The sequence below is a fragment of the Balaenoptera physalus genome (assembly GCF_965194825.1).
Source record: "Balaenoptera physalus genome assembly, chromosome: 21".
In the NCBI taxonomy this organism is placed as follows: domain Eukaryota; kingdom Metazoa; phylum Chordata; class Mammalia; order Artiodactyla; family Balaenopteridae; genus Balaenoptera; species Balaenoptera physalus.
The window spans coordinates 33,213,463-33,230,101 of NC_138902.1; the positions used below are offsets into that span (position 1 = coordinate 33,213,463).

The 16,639-nt window shown below is 50.4% G+C and overlaps 1 protein-coding gene across 16 annotated transcripts in view; it reads left to right on the plus strand.

The window, feature by feature from the left end:
* FBXO25 (F-box protein 25) overlaps positions 1 to 16,639 on the plus strand; it is a 58,995-nt gene that overhangs the window by 26,326 nt on the left and 16,030 nt on the right. For 10 of the 16 annotated variants that reach the window (XR_014258011.1, XR_014258012.1, XR_014258013.1 and 7 more), the window contains exons 6-9: positions 11,168 to 11,261; positions 12,511 to 12,695; positions 13,766 to 13,948; positions 15,173 to 15,316. Coding sequence is in view for 11 of the 16 variants with exons in the window: in XM_082444004.1 (XP_082300130.1) it covers positions 11,168 to 11,261; positions 12,511 to 12,695; positions 13,766 to 13,948; positions 15,173 to 15,316 (606 nt within the window). In the remaining 5 variants the exon portion in view is untranslated. The other 6 variants (XM_082444005.1, XM_082444008.1, XM_082444003.1 and 3 more) reach the window with 5 other exon arrangements.

Here is a 16,639-nt window from a genome sequence, read left to right on the forward strand (position 1 = left end):
TCCTGTTGCCTCCCCAGCAGGCCTGACGCCCCACTTGCTTTCTTTTGATCGTGCTCTGTGCCTCACCTTTGGGTGACATGTCCCCCTGCACTTGCTGCCACCTTGTCTGTGGGGGTGGGATCCCCTCTCCCTCGGCATCCCGCCACTGGGGCGGAAGCACTGCTTTGCGAGTCTGTTAGTGCGTCATTGTGTGGTCAGTACCCCTGAATCCCACTGAATCGTAGTTGGCCTCAGTGGCTGGAGCGGTGTCCTTGGCACCTCTCTGCTGCTTTCATGTTTACACCACACTTACCAGGACAGTGAGGGTCTCTTGCAGTTCTTCTCAACAAGACAATTTCCCATAACTTGTGCTGTGTTGTCCAGATGGCCACTCCTTAATATTAGAAGAGCCGTAGATGTACACACGGTGGTTTTGAAATGACTTACGAAGGAGTTTCCTTACGTTTCGGATGGCTTGCATAAATATTTCCCCTAAGAATTTATATGAAAAATATTAGTAGAATGCATCTTTTAATAAACATTTTATATGAAATCCCTTTGTTTATCTAAAGTTAGCATTTTAAACTGAGGTTAATCAATAATTACTACATAGTTTTGGAATAAAAATTAGTATTAGAGTTTAGTGTTCAGTATAAATTGTTTTAGTTGTCAAAAATAAGTAGTTTGGAATGGAAGTTTAGTCTTTATTCTCCTATACTTCGGCAGGAACGGAAATTTGACATCTTCTAATGACACAAATCCAAATTACATTGTCTCTTCCACATCCTGTATATGAAATAAGCCACTTTTGGTATTGTCTGTTAAAAAATATTTGAAACATCTTCACACCTAGGTTACTTTTATAATTATTCAAAATTTTAGTCTGATTTTGAGGAATAAACATTGTTTTTCCAAGCTGCATTCACTCAACTTTTTAAAGGAGAATAGAGAACTAATTTCATGTGCCATGTTCCTCAGAACATGGCACCTAATTCAGGGTCACTGTTGAATCACATAGGCAGTGCCTGCCGGCGCTGGCGGGAATCGTAAGGAAACCTGTAAACATGGGGTTGTGAGCTGCCCCCTCAGCACTGTGGTGGGATGAGTGGGTGGTCTCTCACACGCTCCTCGTGCATTCGGCCTGTTCTTAAACCTCATTCACGTTACGTTTTGTCCATCTGGCCACGGATAAGTCCAAACACCACTTCTTGCTCTGGGCTAACGCGTGCGTAAACACACACACCGCCTCCGCTGCTGCGCTTCGTCGGCACACTTGTAAACAGTCGTGTTCTTCACCACCATTCAGCAGAATTTGCGTTACAGATGTAATGCTGTATATTTAGTTTCAGACTAGTTGGTTGTCAGTGATATGGCTATTATGTTAAACTGCTGTTAAAACTATCTTGTAGTTTACAAAAAAATACTTATTTATAGATTGAGAATGTTGTCTTGGCCGGCTACTGAAAAGCCTTTAGCATAATTTATTGAACTATTAAATTTATTTCCAGAAAATCAATAAAAACTGGTCTTTACTCACTAGTAATTTTTCTCTCCTTAACTGATTATTTGCGGTTATTATTTTATAATATGTGCTGAGAAACTTTCTTATTGGGGGAAAAAAAATGACAGTCAAGATGCAGTTTAGATTTGGCCCTGGTGAGTGGACAGTTCTTAATATCTGGTCCGTAATTGAGCTTACTTCTCATTCATCCCATTTCTATGTAATGTATAAGTAAATTAAAAGCATTTTTGGTCAGTTTTAGGACCTTACTTTCATTAAGATAAATCAAATCAAAGACTTAAATTTGGTGGAATTTTGAAAGTTTTAAGTAGAAAAATTAACCGAAGACGTGGAATTATTAGCACATAGGTAGTTATTTCGCCGCAGAGGGGGAGATGGATGGCAGTCAGAGTCGGTATTTTAGAAGGCCTTTGAAGTGGGCCTTCAGCTCGGTGTCATGGTTGGAGACTGAGCGTCAGCTCCTTTGCCTCCCGTCTAGCGGTCGGTGTCCCCTGGTCTGAGGTGGGAGGGGTGAGAACCTTGGTGCCCATATTGCTGAGCCCCCTTAGGAGAGGTGCACGGTCACATCCTGTGAGGTTGACTTGTCTTTCCAAACTAACGGTGTCAGGGAACCTTCTAATTCACATTCCAGCCGTAGACCTCGTCCCGCCTGTCAGCGATACGCACTGAAGTTCAGCAGTGCAGAGAGGCGGCGTCTGTCCTGACTGTCGGTGCACACCCGGAAACCGGGCAGCCCCTCAGTGCCAGCCCTTCCTGGGGGAGAGTTGCGTTGTGTCTCTCTGCGGGGCGTGTAGGTCGTGCATGGTGGCTCCCTGGAGTCCGAGGCCCCCAGCACTGCGGGTCCCCTGGGAGAGACGGGGCGGGCGCAAGGAGGGCATGGAGTGGGAGGGTCTGCGTCTGGGGGCGGTGGCCAGAGAGGCTGTCAGGAAAGTGCCTGAGGGCAGCGCAGGGTAGCAGTTGACATGTATAAAGATGCCAGGTGTGCTGTGCTTCCTAAAGTAGGTTCCTGTTAGGGGAGAAACTCTCAGAATCGTTACGTTTATGTACCTTTATTTGGGTTATTTGGAAAACGAGTTTATACTTCATTCCCTGCCTGTGGTCAATGAGACCTTGCTGCCGTCTGTGACACATTATTCACTTTATTTGGCTTGTAAATAGTGACTTTTTTTTACCTTGGTTACCTTAACTTCCTCACATTAACTTCCCTATAATTGGAATGTGTTACTCACTGACAGTTTGGTTTCTCTGAGCTTTATTTCAAGCCTCGTCACAGGAGCATCAGGTTTTATCTGTGACAGTAACTCAGCCTCTTGACGGCCCTTCCAGCTCGCCCGAGGCTCCACCCTGAGCCCGGGGAAGCCGCGCCCGGCGGCTCTCGGCTCAGGAAGCTGCCCGGGCCGTCCTGCGCGTCGCCCAGGGAGCAGCGCGAGGTGTCGGATGCTGGCTGTGTGTGCTGCACCGTCGTATTCGTAGCATTAGGAGAGTCGAGCTCCGTAGCTTAATTTTTAAAGTATTTGTTGAGAAACATTTTAACAGACGTTAATACTCGCTGCTAGCATTCACGGCCTGTTTAGAGAACAGGTGCTGCCTGGCAGGGCAGGATCTGCGAGGTTTAATAATTGATCAGGCCTTTCCAGCGGTGCTGGTGAACCTGTTGTCTGTGACGTATTCAAGTCCCTTCTTGTACTCGGGGTCGTACAGAAGGAATCTACTAACCCCCTAGTCACAGTAGGGGATCAGGAAATATTAATAAATACAGGGTGTGCTTAGGGTGTAACAGATGCACTTATTAGGGTGCTTACGAGAAGTCGGTCATGGAAGGTTCATGTTTATACAAGGTGGGATCACGCAGAATAGTATTTCTCCATTCAGAACATTTCACTAAAGGGGTACGTCTTTCCAGAAGCGCATACGATATTCTGAAAGGATATTTCAACAACTTTATGACTTAGAAGGAAGTTTGGCAGTGGAAACCGGATTTCTAAGAGGGATTGTTGGGTAGGGGTAGGGGATTTAGAGGAACAAACTGCTATGTATGAAATAAACAGGCTACAAGGATATACTGTGCAGCACGGGGAATGCAGCCAGTAGTTTATAATAGCTGTAAATGGAGTATAAGCTTTAAAATTGCCAGTCACTGTGTTGTGCACCTGAAACTTATACAAATGAACAAAATAAAAGGATTGTTGAGTGGCTTGGCCAGGAGGATGCAGCAGGGCCGATTTCCTGGTTTTGCGCTGTGGCTCTTGAAGTGAAGGGCGCCAGGGACCAACGGTCGGGCTTGGAGGCCCCATGGACGCCAGGGGAGCTCTGAAAGGCCACAGCGAGTGCAGCCCCTTTGCCGCTCAGCCCGGCCCCCAGGGACTGCCCACGTTTTGTCACAGACGTGTACGTGCAGGATCCCACCCTGAAGAGCCAGAGACGAGGGTGTCGGTGTGAGCCGGAAGAGGGGCAGTGAAAAGGTCTGGTGACAGGAGGCAAAGGGGACAAGTGCGGATGTGCGACTTGATCTCAGTGGACAGACCCTGAGTTCTCACTGTCCGTCGAGATGGCACACCTCTCGCCACTTTCTTTCCATTTTTGTCCTGTGTCAGGATTAACTGTGGGAGGTGGTGGTCAGAACGGGACCCGGCCTCGGGCCGAGGAGTCGGGCAGCTGAGTGGTGGGCCCGGCCCTGCTCCAGGTGCACACAGGCCATCCCGGGAGACTCGACAGCTCACAAAGCACCCTCCCTGCTTCTTCATTTCTGATCCTCTGCCAGCTCGATGGGCTGGGTCACCGTGCGTGGTAGATGCTGACCTGAGCCACAGAGGGGTTAACGTCTTGCGCATGGGCTGCTTGCATGAAAAGTTTAGTTGTAAAGTTTTGCTTAAGTCTTTTCACTGTTCCACGTTCCTATATTAGAGGAATTATCATGTTTTTGAGGAATTACTTCTAAATAGCGAGTCTGCGGGCCTGAACAGTGTCCCCCAAGGTTCACGTCCACCTGGAGCCTCAGAACGTGACCTTATTTGGAAGCGGGGTCTTTGCACGTGTATTCAGTTAGGATGAGGTCCTACTGGAGTGGGAAGGGCCCTAAACTGATGGCTGTGTCCTTAAGAGAAGAGGAAACAGAGACACAGTCACAGGGAGAAGCCATGTGAAGAGATTGGCCCAGCGACTCCACAACAGTAGGAGCTGAGTGAGGCGAGGAGGTCCCCTCCCTGGGCCAGAACGTAACAGGGCCCTGCCGACACCGGGGCCTGGACCTGCGACCTCAGAACCCTGAGAGTGGTGGCCACTGACGTCCCCCACGCGGCGTGGGGCTGCCTCACGGCAGCCGCGGAGACCGTGCAGAAGGGCCGTTACTTCTCCCCTGGGGCGCCGTGTGCTTTTCTCCTTGAGAGGAGCGGTCGTGCTTGTTCATGGTTTGTCTTCTGCGAAGGACCAAGCATACTTCTCTACACGATGATCAGGTATTCTCACACCACCTCACTTTGAACGTGTGGAAAATGAGCCTGTGTTAATGGTGGGTGAGATGACATGATTGCAAACTAGTCAGTGGAAAAAATTACAAGGAGCAGAACCCGGGAGGCCTTCGGTTTTCTGGCACAGATTGGAAGGAGACCCTGTTGCCACTGGAGTGCGTATGAGAACACATTTTGCTGATGAATCGTTGAAACCGACTGACGGTGAAAAGAGCAGGGGGCCTCAGCAGACGGTTGTCGTGCACGTGGGTCTCCTGCAGACTTGCTGCTGGCCTGCATGCCCGGAACCCAGGCAGCATCGGAAGGCTCCATGGGGAGGGCTGTCCCTGTGCCACTGAGGTCCCCCAGGAGGTGCCCGTCATGGCGACTCTGGGTGAAAAATGTACCTGATGCACCTCCTCCATGTTAGTGACACCCTTTCCTTCTGTTCGAGGTAAGGGATTGGTGGTGGTGGGGTGTCATTTGGGCCCCTTAGCTGTCTGTCGGCCCCTTAGCTGTCCGTCAACCCCTCTGGGAGTTTGGGCCTCCTCACCGCGGGGCACCAGGTGCAGTGTGTGCAGGGCCGAGGCCACTCGGGTGTTCATGTGACCTCTGCCCTTGAGCTGGGGAGCTGCTCTGCTCATCTTTACGTGCCTTCTTAGGTCCTGGGACTTTGGCCCCAGGAGTTTGTTTCCCAACACTCCTCAATTTTTGGACGTGAATTCCAGTTCCCCACGTGCTTCCTGGGTCCTTTAAATAGTGGAATCATGAAAACAAGGGAAAGGACGTCTCCGGCTGGACCGTCTGGTTATGTGAAGATGTTTAGCTTCTTCCTGATCTCTGCCGAGGACGATGTGGCATGAACAGTTCACGAGGAGATGGGAGTGGGGAGACCATGGTCGCGGACGAGCTTCCAGGGACCCGCGAGGCAGCAGCAGGGCGGGGGTGTGGAGGGGCCAGACCTCTGTGTTGGGTTCTGTCTTGTTTTCTCAGTTGCTGACCGGGGATCTCCTCTTCCACGACACCTGACGGGGTTTGTATCTGCCCCGAGGCTGCCATGACGAGTTCGTGGTGGGGTCGTAGCGAGCCCTCGGACGTGCTCGGCTCAGGAGCGCTGCTGCGCTTGGCTGGTCTTTTGAGGGCGGCTTAGATTGAGGGACAGTCCCCATGCAGGTCCAGCCCCGTCCCCGGAGTCAGGGGGGAGAAGCGGGCGAGGCGTGCCTCAGGTCCCAGGCGGTCCTGACCGCAGAGGCGCCTGTGTTAAAGGTCTTCTCTGTCTTGATCCTATAGCCTTCTCCTCTCGTGGAAAGCAGTGACTTCCTGACATGCGTGGAGACATTAAAAACAGTGGCCTTTTGAGTTCAGGGCGACTGTTGAGAGGGGCTGTCCGTAGAACCTCTGACCTGAGCCTTTGTGTGCCACGTGGCAGTGTCTTGGGTCACAGCCCAGCTAGGTCCCTGTCACGTGCCCACTCCCTGGGCACCCGCCACACGCATAGCCCCAGCCCCCGGCACAGACGTGGAGCTGCTCCACTCGCAGTGAGGGGACGGTTGAGCAGGCTGCTCTGTGAGTTGTTCCGGTTGTTTTCTCCATGGTAAACATTCTGCGCAAATTCTACCTGAATACGAACTGGCTCGTGAGAGACTCTAAAGTAATTAATTTGCCAGTGGTTCTTCTGAACCTACAGGCACCTCCAGGCACCTCCTCTTTTCAAGAAAACTGGTATTTAGAAATGGAGGAAGTTCCTGATTAGAAAACAGATTCTTCACAAAAGGAATGCCCTCTGAGTTCCTTAGCACAAAAAGATGTGTTTACATTTTATTTTTTTGAAAACGTCCTTCTTGTTGATTCAAGAATTGGCTATAGGCTACTTACTCCAGGAGTTTCCTCTAATTTTTCCCCTTTTAAAAAGTGTTGGATTAAAGTGAGCTAGCCAAATACATAACTGCTCCTAAGAACAAGATTCATGAAGGAGAAGAGACCACGTGGGACCTCCCAGGGGTGCCTGCTTCCAGTTGAAGGAAACACGACTGGACGCTAACTGGACAGTTTGACCTCAAGAGAATTAAATTTGATGTCGTAGCTCTGCCGTTTGATGGGTGTGTGTGTCCAGCCAGCGGGAGTGCGCTGATTAGGTGGCATGTCCTCTGGAAATTTGAAGTGTCACTAGCACAGAGTCTGCAAGTGTCCAGTACCATCTTCATTTTTCTTTAACTTCCCGCATATTTATGCTGCCAACAATGTAACTTGTAGAATGTGACCAAACGCAAGAACTAAGAATTCTTCTAACAAAACTGAAATTATAAATTGTGTAACAATTCAGTTCATAGAAGACAACAGTTTTTCCTTCTGCCAGTATTAGAAGTCAGTGACTAGGATGAGAGTCAAATGAGGTGTTAATTCCCATGGAGGGTGGACAAGAGGGACAGTCCGAGAAGAGGTCACTTCTCACAGGCCACCTGCCCGAGCTCGTCGCCCAGACGGGAGCCTTGTTCTCGGCGCAGCCTGCGTTCGCTCTGCGTGAGATACCCTCATCCCGGGGGAGGAACGGGGCCGCGGACCTTGGGAGAACCTGATGAAAGCTCCTGACACTCCCCAGAGAGTGATGACAACATGGACGCAGAGTCTGCGAACAAGCCTGGGTGCTGGCACTGCTCCGGCTTCGTGAACATCTAGGTGAGAATCTGCCATTGCAGAGTTTAGGTCTCATTCCTTTTTCATTAAATACAGTAAAACTGAGAAGACCTTTTAAAATCAGGTAATCAAATTGCACATCGCTGAAGCCTGTGGAAGCTGTTCGCTGTGTCCTGACACGCGTGAGGTGCACGGGATGCAGCGTGGCAAGAGTTTGCAGTGTTTCAGTCCTGAATCCGGTCCCTGTTACTGTGTGACTTTGGGGTCATTTTCCTCATCTCTGGGCCTCAGTTCTCGCTGTGCAGCGTGATAATACAGTACGTCTCCTGGGGGTGTTTTAAGAGTTAGGCAGTCACGTCCAGCCCTTCCGGTAGCACCTCGGTAATAACGGGTCAATGTGGAAATCTGCGTGAAGCCAGGAGTGAAGACGGCACGGCCCCCGGCCTCTGCCCATTGAGGGTGCCCTGTGCTGCACGGGAGAGCGACCTGAACACGAAAGCGTCCCCCTCTGTCCTTCCCGCATGCACACCCACACCGTCATCCTGGCCACGTAACGCGTGTGCTCGGGCATTCCAGACGTGCCTGGGAGCTCAGATAGCTGAGGTTTTCTGTACTTTTATTTAATTCTAGCTTTAGTATATTATCATTAGAGAGTTTGGCCTGTACGATCTCTGCTTTTTTGAAATGCGTTAAACTTTCCTTTGTGGCCATTTTCATAGTTGATTTTTGTAAATATTCTATTGACACATAAGAAAAATGCAGATTCTCTATTTGAAGGATGTAAGTTTTTCTGCTTATTTATTAAACAAGGTTTGGTGGTTATATTATTTAAATCGTCCACATCCCTACTTGTTTAGAATTGTTAAATTTGAAGAGACGTATAAAAATCTCCCACAATATTTGTATTTTTGACAAAATCTCTTCAAGTTTCCAACAGATTTTGTCTTACATATCTAGGTGAATAGAGGCTAATGCGTGGTTATATTTTCTTTGTAAATTGTCTTCTGGGGGTTTCCCTGGTGGCGCAGTGGTTAAGAACCCACCTGCCAGTGTAGGGGACACGGGTTCAAGCCCTGGTCCAGGAAGATCCCACATGCCGCATAGTAACTAAGCCCGTGCGCCACAACTACTGAGCCTGCGCTCTAGAGCCCGTGAGCTACAACTACTGAAGCCATGTGCCACAACTACTGAAACCCACGCACCTAGAGCCCGTGCTCCACAACAAAGAGAAGCCACTGCAATGAGAAGCCCGCGTACTGCAACGAAGAGGAGCCCCCGCTCGCTGCAACTAGAGAAAGCCCACGCGCAGCAACGAAGACCCAACGCAGCCAAAAAATAAATTAAAAAAAAAAATTGTCTTCTGCACTTTTATGTTAATTACCATTTTAACCTAAGATTTCACTGTCATCTATTAGCATGGCCACTCTTGTGTTTGCACATCCCACTGTGGTGGTTTTCCTGGTGGGTGCCCTGTAGGTAACTAGCTAACCCACCGTGCCAACCCCACGCCTTCTGCTAGTGAGTTCAGCCCTTTTCTAAAAGATTTTTTTACGTGGTATTAGAAAACTGTAGTTTTGGTTGATGATAGGAGGGGGTAGTTGGAATACTTACTCCCTTTTGTGACAGAATATCCATTCTCAGACTAAGACCTGGTCTCAGGGGTCCTCCTCACTTTGAAACTACTGAGGACCCCAAAGAGATTTGCTTATGTGGGTTTTGTCTATTAATATTTACCATATGGAAGTTAAAATAAGTTTTAAAAAAACTTCTCTATTTAAAAATGAAGAGTGCCTGTGTCCTCCCGTGCCCATCTTCGCAGCGTCTGCGATGGTGGAAGGTGGCGCGTTCTCGGGGCTGGATTCAGCGTGTGCAGCCTCCTCGGGGGGCCCCGGGACCCTGCACTGCACACGAGCGAGGCGGCAGTGGTGCCAGGGAAGTAGCTTAGATCTGGGGTCCCGGGGGCTCCCTGGACGGCTCTCTGAGGGCCGCGGCCCACGGGCTCCGCACTCTCATTTTTCTTTGCGGAGCAGGAGAGGCATGTGTTTGCATATTCTGGTCTGTTTCTCTCAGGTCCTGAGGGTCTTGAGAGCAGGGAGCCTGTCAGGGAAGGTTGGTTGTTACTCACACTGCCCAGGGCCGGTGGCTCAGTCTGTCGAGTCAGCGCTGGGAGCCACACCCCTTCCGGCTGTCCTTGGCAGTGAACCTGGCCTCAGGTCTCTAATTTGGTTGTAAACGCAGGCGGGGGTGGGGGGTGGGGTGGGGGGGGTGGGGGAAGGGTCTGAGTCAGCGTTAAAGTGGTGCTGATTGTGATGCTGGTCGAACAAGGAAGACGCTAACATTTTGCTTTGTGACCACCTAGAGGGGTGGGACAGGGAGGGTGGAAGGGAGATGCAAGAGGGAGGGGATATGGGGATGTATGTATATGTATAGCTGATTCACTTCGTTATACAGCAGAAACTGACACACCATTGTAAAGCAATTATACTCCAATAAAGACGTTAAAAAAAAAAAAAAAAAAAAGATTGAGGAGCCGGACTGACCTTGTAGCCTTGGGTTTCTCAGGTGTTCTCTGGCCAGGGCCCTGGAGTGTTGTTTCTGTAATCACTGCAGTATAGGACACTTTTATGTAAATATACTAGAAGTTGCAGAATGATTTTTTTCCCAACAATCATCGTGTGATTGTCATATTTGTAATTTTTTTTTAACTTCCACGGTCAACATGGCAATGTGAGTACGTGAGTTAGCATTTTCTTTTCTCCGTCTGGAAACTCACAGAGGCAGCTAGGAGGATTGGAGAGGAGGGATGAAAATTTCCTTTTTCAGAGAAATAGGCAGATGTAGTTCACAGATTCTAAAATCTGTTTAAGGCTTACCCAAAGTGGCTCAGATTGGGCACAAACAGTATGGGAAGAAGTGAATGGATGTGTCCGGGTGGCAAGGACTTGGCAGAGGCAGGTCTGGACCACACCACAGACACGCGTGGTCCAGGGCGAGGCCCGGCGTGGGTGGCGGAAGTTACAGTTCGTGAGGGGACACGGGGAAGGAGCTGACACAGGACTCCTGAGACCCAGGTTGTACAGAGAGGTGGGCCGTGGGTTCACCGAAGACTGATAGGGATGAGCCGTGTTTGAGACAACCAGCTCTCCCCGGAGCAGCAGAGGGGAGGGGACAGCGCCGGGGCAGAGAAGCGGGAAGGCTGTCCTGTCCTTCCCAGGCCTTCCCCGCCGGCCGCCGTGCCGGCATCGTGTGCTGAGAGCAGCCGAGCCCCTGACGGAGCAGGAGCCTGGGAGGCACGACGGGCAGCAGCTGTGGGAGGCGGGAGGCTGGGGGGGCAGACGTGACGTGAGGCCGTCGGGGAAGGTCCGGCTCGGCTCGTGTGAGGCTGGGACGTTCAGAGGAGAGGGCACAGCAGGGTGCTGGGTGGACGCCCAAAGAGGTCCAAGAACACAAGCCGAGCCGAGCAGTCGTGGGGAGGGCGTCACGGCCTGCGGCCTGCGCTCTCCTTCCCTGTCGCTCGGGGGCGTTTCCCTTCAGAGGTGATGCTCACCTGTAACTACCCCCCCCCCCCCCCCCCCCGACCTCACAGCTGTTGCAGCTGATCGCAAAGTCCCAGCTGACCTCGCTGAGCGGTGTGGCCCAGAAGAACTACTTCAACGTTCTGGATAAAATCGTTCAAAAAGGTAAGGTGATGTCTGATACTTTCAATAATCTAAATCTTAATTAGAAATTCGGTGCAAGGAGATTGGATTTTTCTTTTATTTCCCCCCAGTATTAATGATGTCAAATAATGTGATGGTGTCAAGGCAAGGGCAAGGGCTCGGGTTGGCTGCTCAGTTCTTGATGTTGTTATTGTTCTTTAAAAGGTGCTTTTGCATACAGAAGAACATACTGTAATGAGAAAGATAATTTTTTTTGTTTTGGGGCCACACTGCGTGGCATGTGGGATCTTAGTTCCCCAATTAGGGATCAGACCCGTTCCCCCTGCAGTGGAAGCGCGGCGTCTTAACCGCTGGACCACCAGGGAAGTCCCAGAGAAAGGTAATTAATCCCTGAGTTTTAAAAAGACACTGTTCCATGGTTAACTAGTCACAGCTCACCTTAGCTGTATAGTGTTTCTATAATTAGCAAGGTTGTGACTTAGTTCTTAGGTATCAGATAAGCCTGTAATTTTAATTTAATGTTTGTCCTGATTAGTTAGTGGCCAGTAATAAACGCAACTTTGAGTTTATGCATATATATGCCATTTTAAATATCCATTCTCATGATTAAGTATAAAAGAAAACAGAGACTGACAGTTTTAAAGGCAAAACTGTAGACTCAACCAAAAATACACTATCAGACAATATTTTGAAGTTTTAAAATCTCATCATACTTGTGATATCTCAGAAATGATGCCACTTTGGAGTTGCAGTTAAATTAGATCATAATTTTTTATTGTGGTTAAATATACATGAAATTTACCACCTTAAACACTCTTAAGTGCACAGCTCAGTGGCGTTAAGTACATTCACATCATTGTGCAACGATCGCCACCATCATCTGCAGAGCTCACCTTGCAGAGCTGACACTCTGTCCCCACAAACACCAACCAGCACAACCCTCCCCCCACTGCCCAGCCCCTGGCGCCCACCGTCTACTTTCTGTCTCTATGAATTTGACTATTCTAAGGACCTCATATAAGGAGAATCACACAATACTTGACCATTTGTGGCTGGTTCTTATCATAAGGTCTTCAAGTTTCATCCACGTCGTAGCACATGTGGGAATTTCCTTCCTGATTAAGGCTGAGTAGTATTCCGTTGTGTGTGTATATCACACTCTGTATATCTGTGTTATCTGTTAATGGGCCCTGGGGCTGTAAAAGCAGGTCATTCTTAACAGCAGGGGTTGACTGTATCAGTGCATTGTTTTTGTTTTTGTTTGTTCCAGTTCTCGATGACCACCAAAACCCTCGCCTAATCAAAGATCTTCTCCAAGACCTAAGCTCTACCCTTTGCATTCTAATTAGAGGAGTGGGGAAGTCCGTTCTGGTGGGAAATATCAACATTTGGGTTTGCCGGTTAGAAACTATTCTCAACTGGCAACAGCAGCTACAGAATCTTCAGATGACTGAGGTATGCATTTCTTGGCCTACAAGTGAGTACGCTCTGTTTTTCCATTACAAACACCGTTGTTACTTCTAAGCGTATGTGCAAGACTATTACAGCTTTTCCAAAGGTTTTTTTCCTTTACGTTTCATAAATATTAAACTGTTGTAAGATGGATTCAGACCAGAAGACCCTTTAATGTGTTATAGGTGTCATTGGAAAGACGGTGGGGATGGTAATTATTAAAAAGAGCTGATCCTGTGGGTGATGAGGTGGTGAATTAATTTACCTTTACAGGAGATTAGGTATTTCAGGCTAAAATAACGTTCAATGAATTAAGGCTAAGTTGTATAGTGACTCTGTTCATCTGCTGTTGCTTCTCTAGGGTTGATGTGTTGTACGTTGCTTGGTGTGCGTACATGTGTTTATAGTTCAAAAGGAGCATGCAGATCACTCCAGTTGTTCTGATGTTTTTTGTTTATTCTGGTAACTAGTTTCATCAAGAAAAATGTTGACCCTGTTGACTAAAGTAAGTGTTTTAGGTTGTGGTTTTATTTATCTCTGGTTGCTTTCAAAGGTGGCCTTGGAACACTGTAACTTTGGGCCATTTATTTGCTATCTAAACGTGGGATTTACAAAGAGCAATGATTCCCTAATTAAGGCCCTGCAGTTACAAGGGACGATCTAACATCCAGCGTCCAGGCGGCCTTGGTGTGAGCGCCGCACAGACCCCACCTCGTTCCCACGGGCAGGGGCTTGTGCTGTGAGGACCACCTGCCTGAAGACACATGCACCTGGGGCGTGTCTGCTGCCCAGGCCTTGATGGACGTGGCCAGGTGCCACTGTCCCCTAGTAGCTGATGCGCGGTGACGCCTCGTCAGCTGGCGAACTCGGGGAGCGTGGGTGTCAGTGGCCGGGATCCCCAGGGAAGGGAATCCTTGTCGCGCAGGTCCAGGCAGGGCCGCTGCTGGGCGTTATCTGGAGAGAAGTGGGGAGGAAGGAGGGGCGGCGGCCTTCCCGTCGCCTGGGCCTCAGACGTCAGTGTGAGTGCCGCGCTCCTGCGCCCTCTCACTGGAGTAAGCCGCGGGTCCTCCCAGCAGGTGGACAGCGGCCTGACGCTCAGCGACCTTCCCGTGCACATGCTCAGCAACATCCTGTACAGGTTCTCGGATGGGTGGGACATCGTCACTCTGGGTCAGGTGACCCCGACGCTGTCCGCGCTTAGCGAGGACCGGCGGCTGTGGAAGAAGCTCTGCCAGTACCACTTCGGCGAGAAGCAGGTGAGCGTGGGCTCCGGCCCCAGCGGCCAGGCCTGGCCACTTCGGGGAATGGACGAGAATCACTTACGGGAAAGCTTGTTCTTCATGTTGAGAAAGAGCTGTGATTCTAAACACAGCCCAGAACAGAGACGCAGAACAAGAGCAGGTTCTTCCTGTGGAGGACGGGCCCCTCGTCTTTCCCGTAACTCGAGGCCTCTCTCCGGGGGGCGTGTCACCTCCGAGATCATGGGTGGCCATCCGCTCCCCGCACCCCTGCCCTCCCAGGACCGGGACTAGCCACGGGGTCCGGCGGACTCCTGTGTGTCCCCCTCATCGTTGCCCCCCTCCTCGCCCCCCTGCCCCGTGTTGTTTCTGGAGGGAAGCACCGACAGCTGGGCATCCATGACACGCATGGCAGCGTGAAGGGCAGGGGACAGTCTCGGACGAGGCGGGACGCGGTCCTGCCCCAGGGAGTCCTTGCTGAGGGGACAGACATCACGTGTCTCTTCAGACACGGGCTCAGGGGACGTGTGGGGTCACGTGCCCGTCCCCCAGGGGGACACGGCCACTGCGGAGAGCATGGCGGGCAGGGGCGTCCTGGCGATGAGCAGGTTCAGGCCCTGAAACGGAGAAGCGCGCGCTGGAGGGGGTGAGGCTGGGCGCGGCCAGGCCACGGGGCCACCATGGTCCCCTTTCTCAGGGCGGGGGGGGGGGCGCCCCGGAGTGGAGTCTAATGTTCCGAGGAACTGAGCAGCTGTTTCTCAAAGTCACCGCCCCGTCGGGCAGCCCCCGCCTGCTCCACGTCCTCGTCCCCGCCTGTTACTCTGTTTGGTCACAGCCTCACGGGGGGTGTGACGTGCTGCCTCCTCCCGTCCCCGATGCCTGAGGTGCTGAGCCTCTTTCCATGTGCTTGTTGCCCATTTGTATGTCTTTTCAAGTCCTTTGCCCATTTTGTATTTGGATTGTCTTTTTGTTACTGAGTTGTGTTCTTTCTGTGTTCTAGTTACAAGTCCCTGTCAGATACACGATGTATGTAACTTATTTTTAGCTTAATAGTATGTCGTGGACATCATTCCAGATCAGAACCTTTAAGTCTGTTTAACAGCTGCATGGTATTCCATTGTATAGGTTGAATTATATTTGAAATTTAATTTCAAATAATTGAATGTTTCATGCAGTATATTGCTTTTAAAATTGTTATGCTATGAAAACCATCTGATTCTGAACAGAATTTTGTTTGTCTAGTTTTGTAGACACTTGATCCTTTCAGAAAAAGGTCACATCGAATGGAAGCTGATGTATTTTGCGCTTCAGAAACATTACCCCACTAAGGAACAGTACGGAGACACACTGCACTTTTGTCGGCACTGCAGCATCCTCTTTTGGAAGGTAAAAATTTCAGATGTGCTCTTGGAGTTTGAGGATTAAAATTTGGAGAAACAAACTATTCACCTAATGGTAATGGTTTAAAAAAAAAAAGGCATGTTGTATTTGTGATAAGATAATGATGCAGCATGAAGGACTGGGGCAGGGGAACAGGTTCACAAAAGTAGAACAACTTGCGGTTGGACCTGAACATCGGGCCACCCACCCCGTCCCCTTGCACTGTGGTAGCAGGTGGGGGCCTGTCCCCGAGGGCTGTGAGCGCGCTGGCTGACGCCTCGGCCCGAGTCCTGGCGGGGCTGCTTTCTGCTGTGGTCGAGGCTCAGCCTGAGATGAGGCTCAGGATCCCCCACCCTCTTCTGGAAGCCGAGGGGGGCCCCTCACCTGTCCTCCACACTCGGCCTCAGCCTCCACTGTTGGGACCCCCGAAGACGGCGCCTCCAGGGGCCTTCTCCTCACAGCCCTGTGCCTGGAACAGAGACGAGGCCCACGAAGGTGCCTGGGTTTCTCATGTGTTTGAGCCACACTTAGCAAGTCTGGTCCTCGGTGGAGACTGAGCCATGTCCGCAGTTGTCTGGGCCCATCCCCTCCCTCTCTGGCTCCCTTACTCTCCTGTCCAGACTCTGATAAAAACAAGTTTCCAGGGCGGGGGAGTGGGGTGCTTCCGTGCACCTCCTCTCAGTAAAATCATTTCCATAGTTTGCCTTGAGTTTCAATTTGCTTATTAACGTTGTGAAATTTCACTAGGGAGAAAAGTGGCGAACCTGGCAGGCGGTCTGCGCCTGCCCCTCCGTGTCCTCGGGCGTGGCTGTAGGGCCGCAGGCCTTCCGCCTGGTCAACACCTTGGCTGTGTATTTGTTTTGCTCTTCGTTTATCTGTAATTTGTTGCATGGATTACATGGCAGACTCTAAACTGTTGGAAGAGAAATGACTACTTTAAACTGTTTTCATTTCAGATTATATCCGTGGTAATGTGGCTCTTTTTTAACTATAACCCGTGGTTGTGGGGTGGGAGTCCCTGTGTCAGCAGAGCTTTACCTCCTGTGCTGCAGGCGAGCGGGTCCTGCTGTCCCCACTCATGACCAACAGGAGGTCACATTATGGGTAATCTGTTGTTTTGTATTCTAGTGTGGCTTTTCCCACACAATTAAAAAGAAATGTGTTACGTGGCTGCAGTGGCTGTTCTGTGGAACCTTGTTCCTCTGGGGCAGGGGCACCTCGCGCTCATTCTCGCCGGCGTGCCGGCTGCGTACTGCGGGGACGCGGGCGAATCAGTCAGCGGGATGACAGTACGTAGAGCGGAGCCCTGACTGTGCGCCCTCGGTCCCA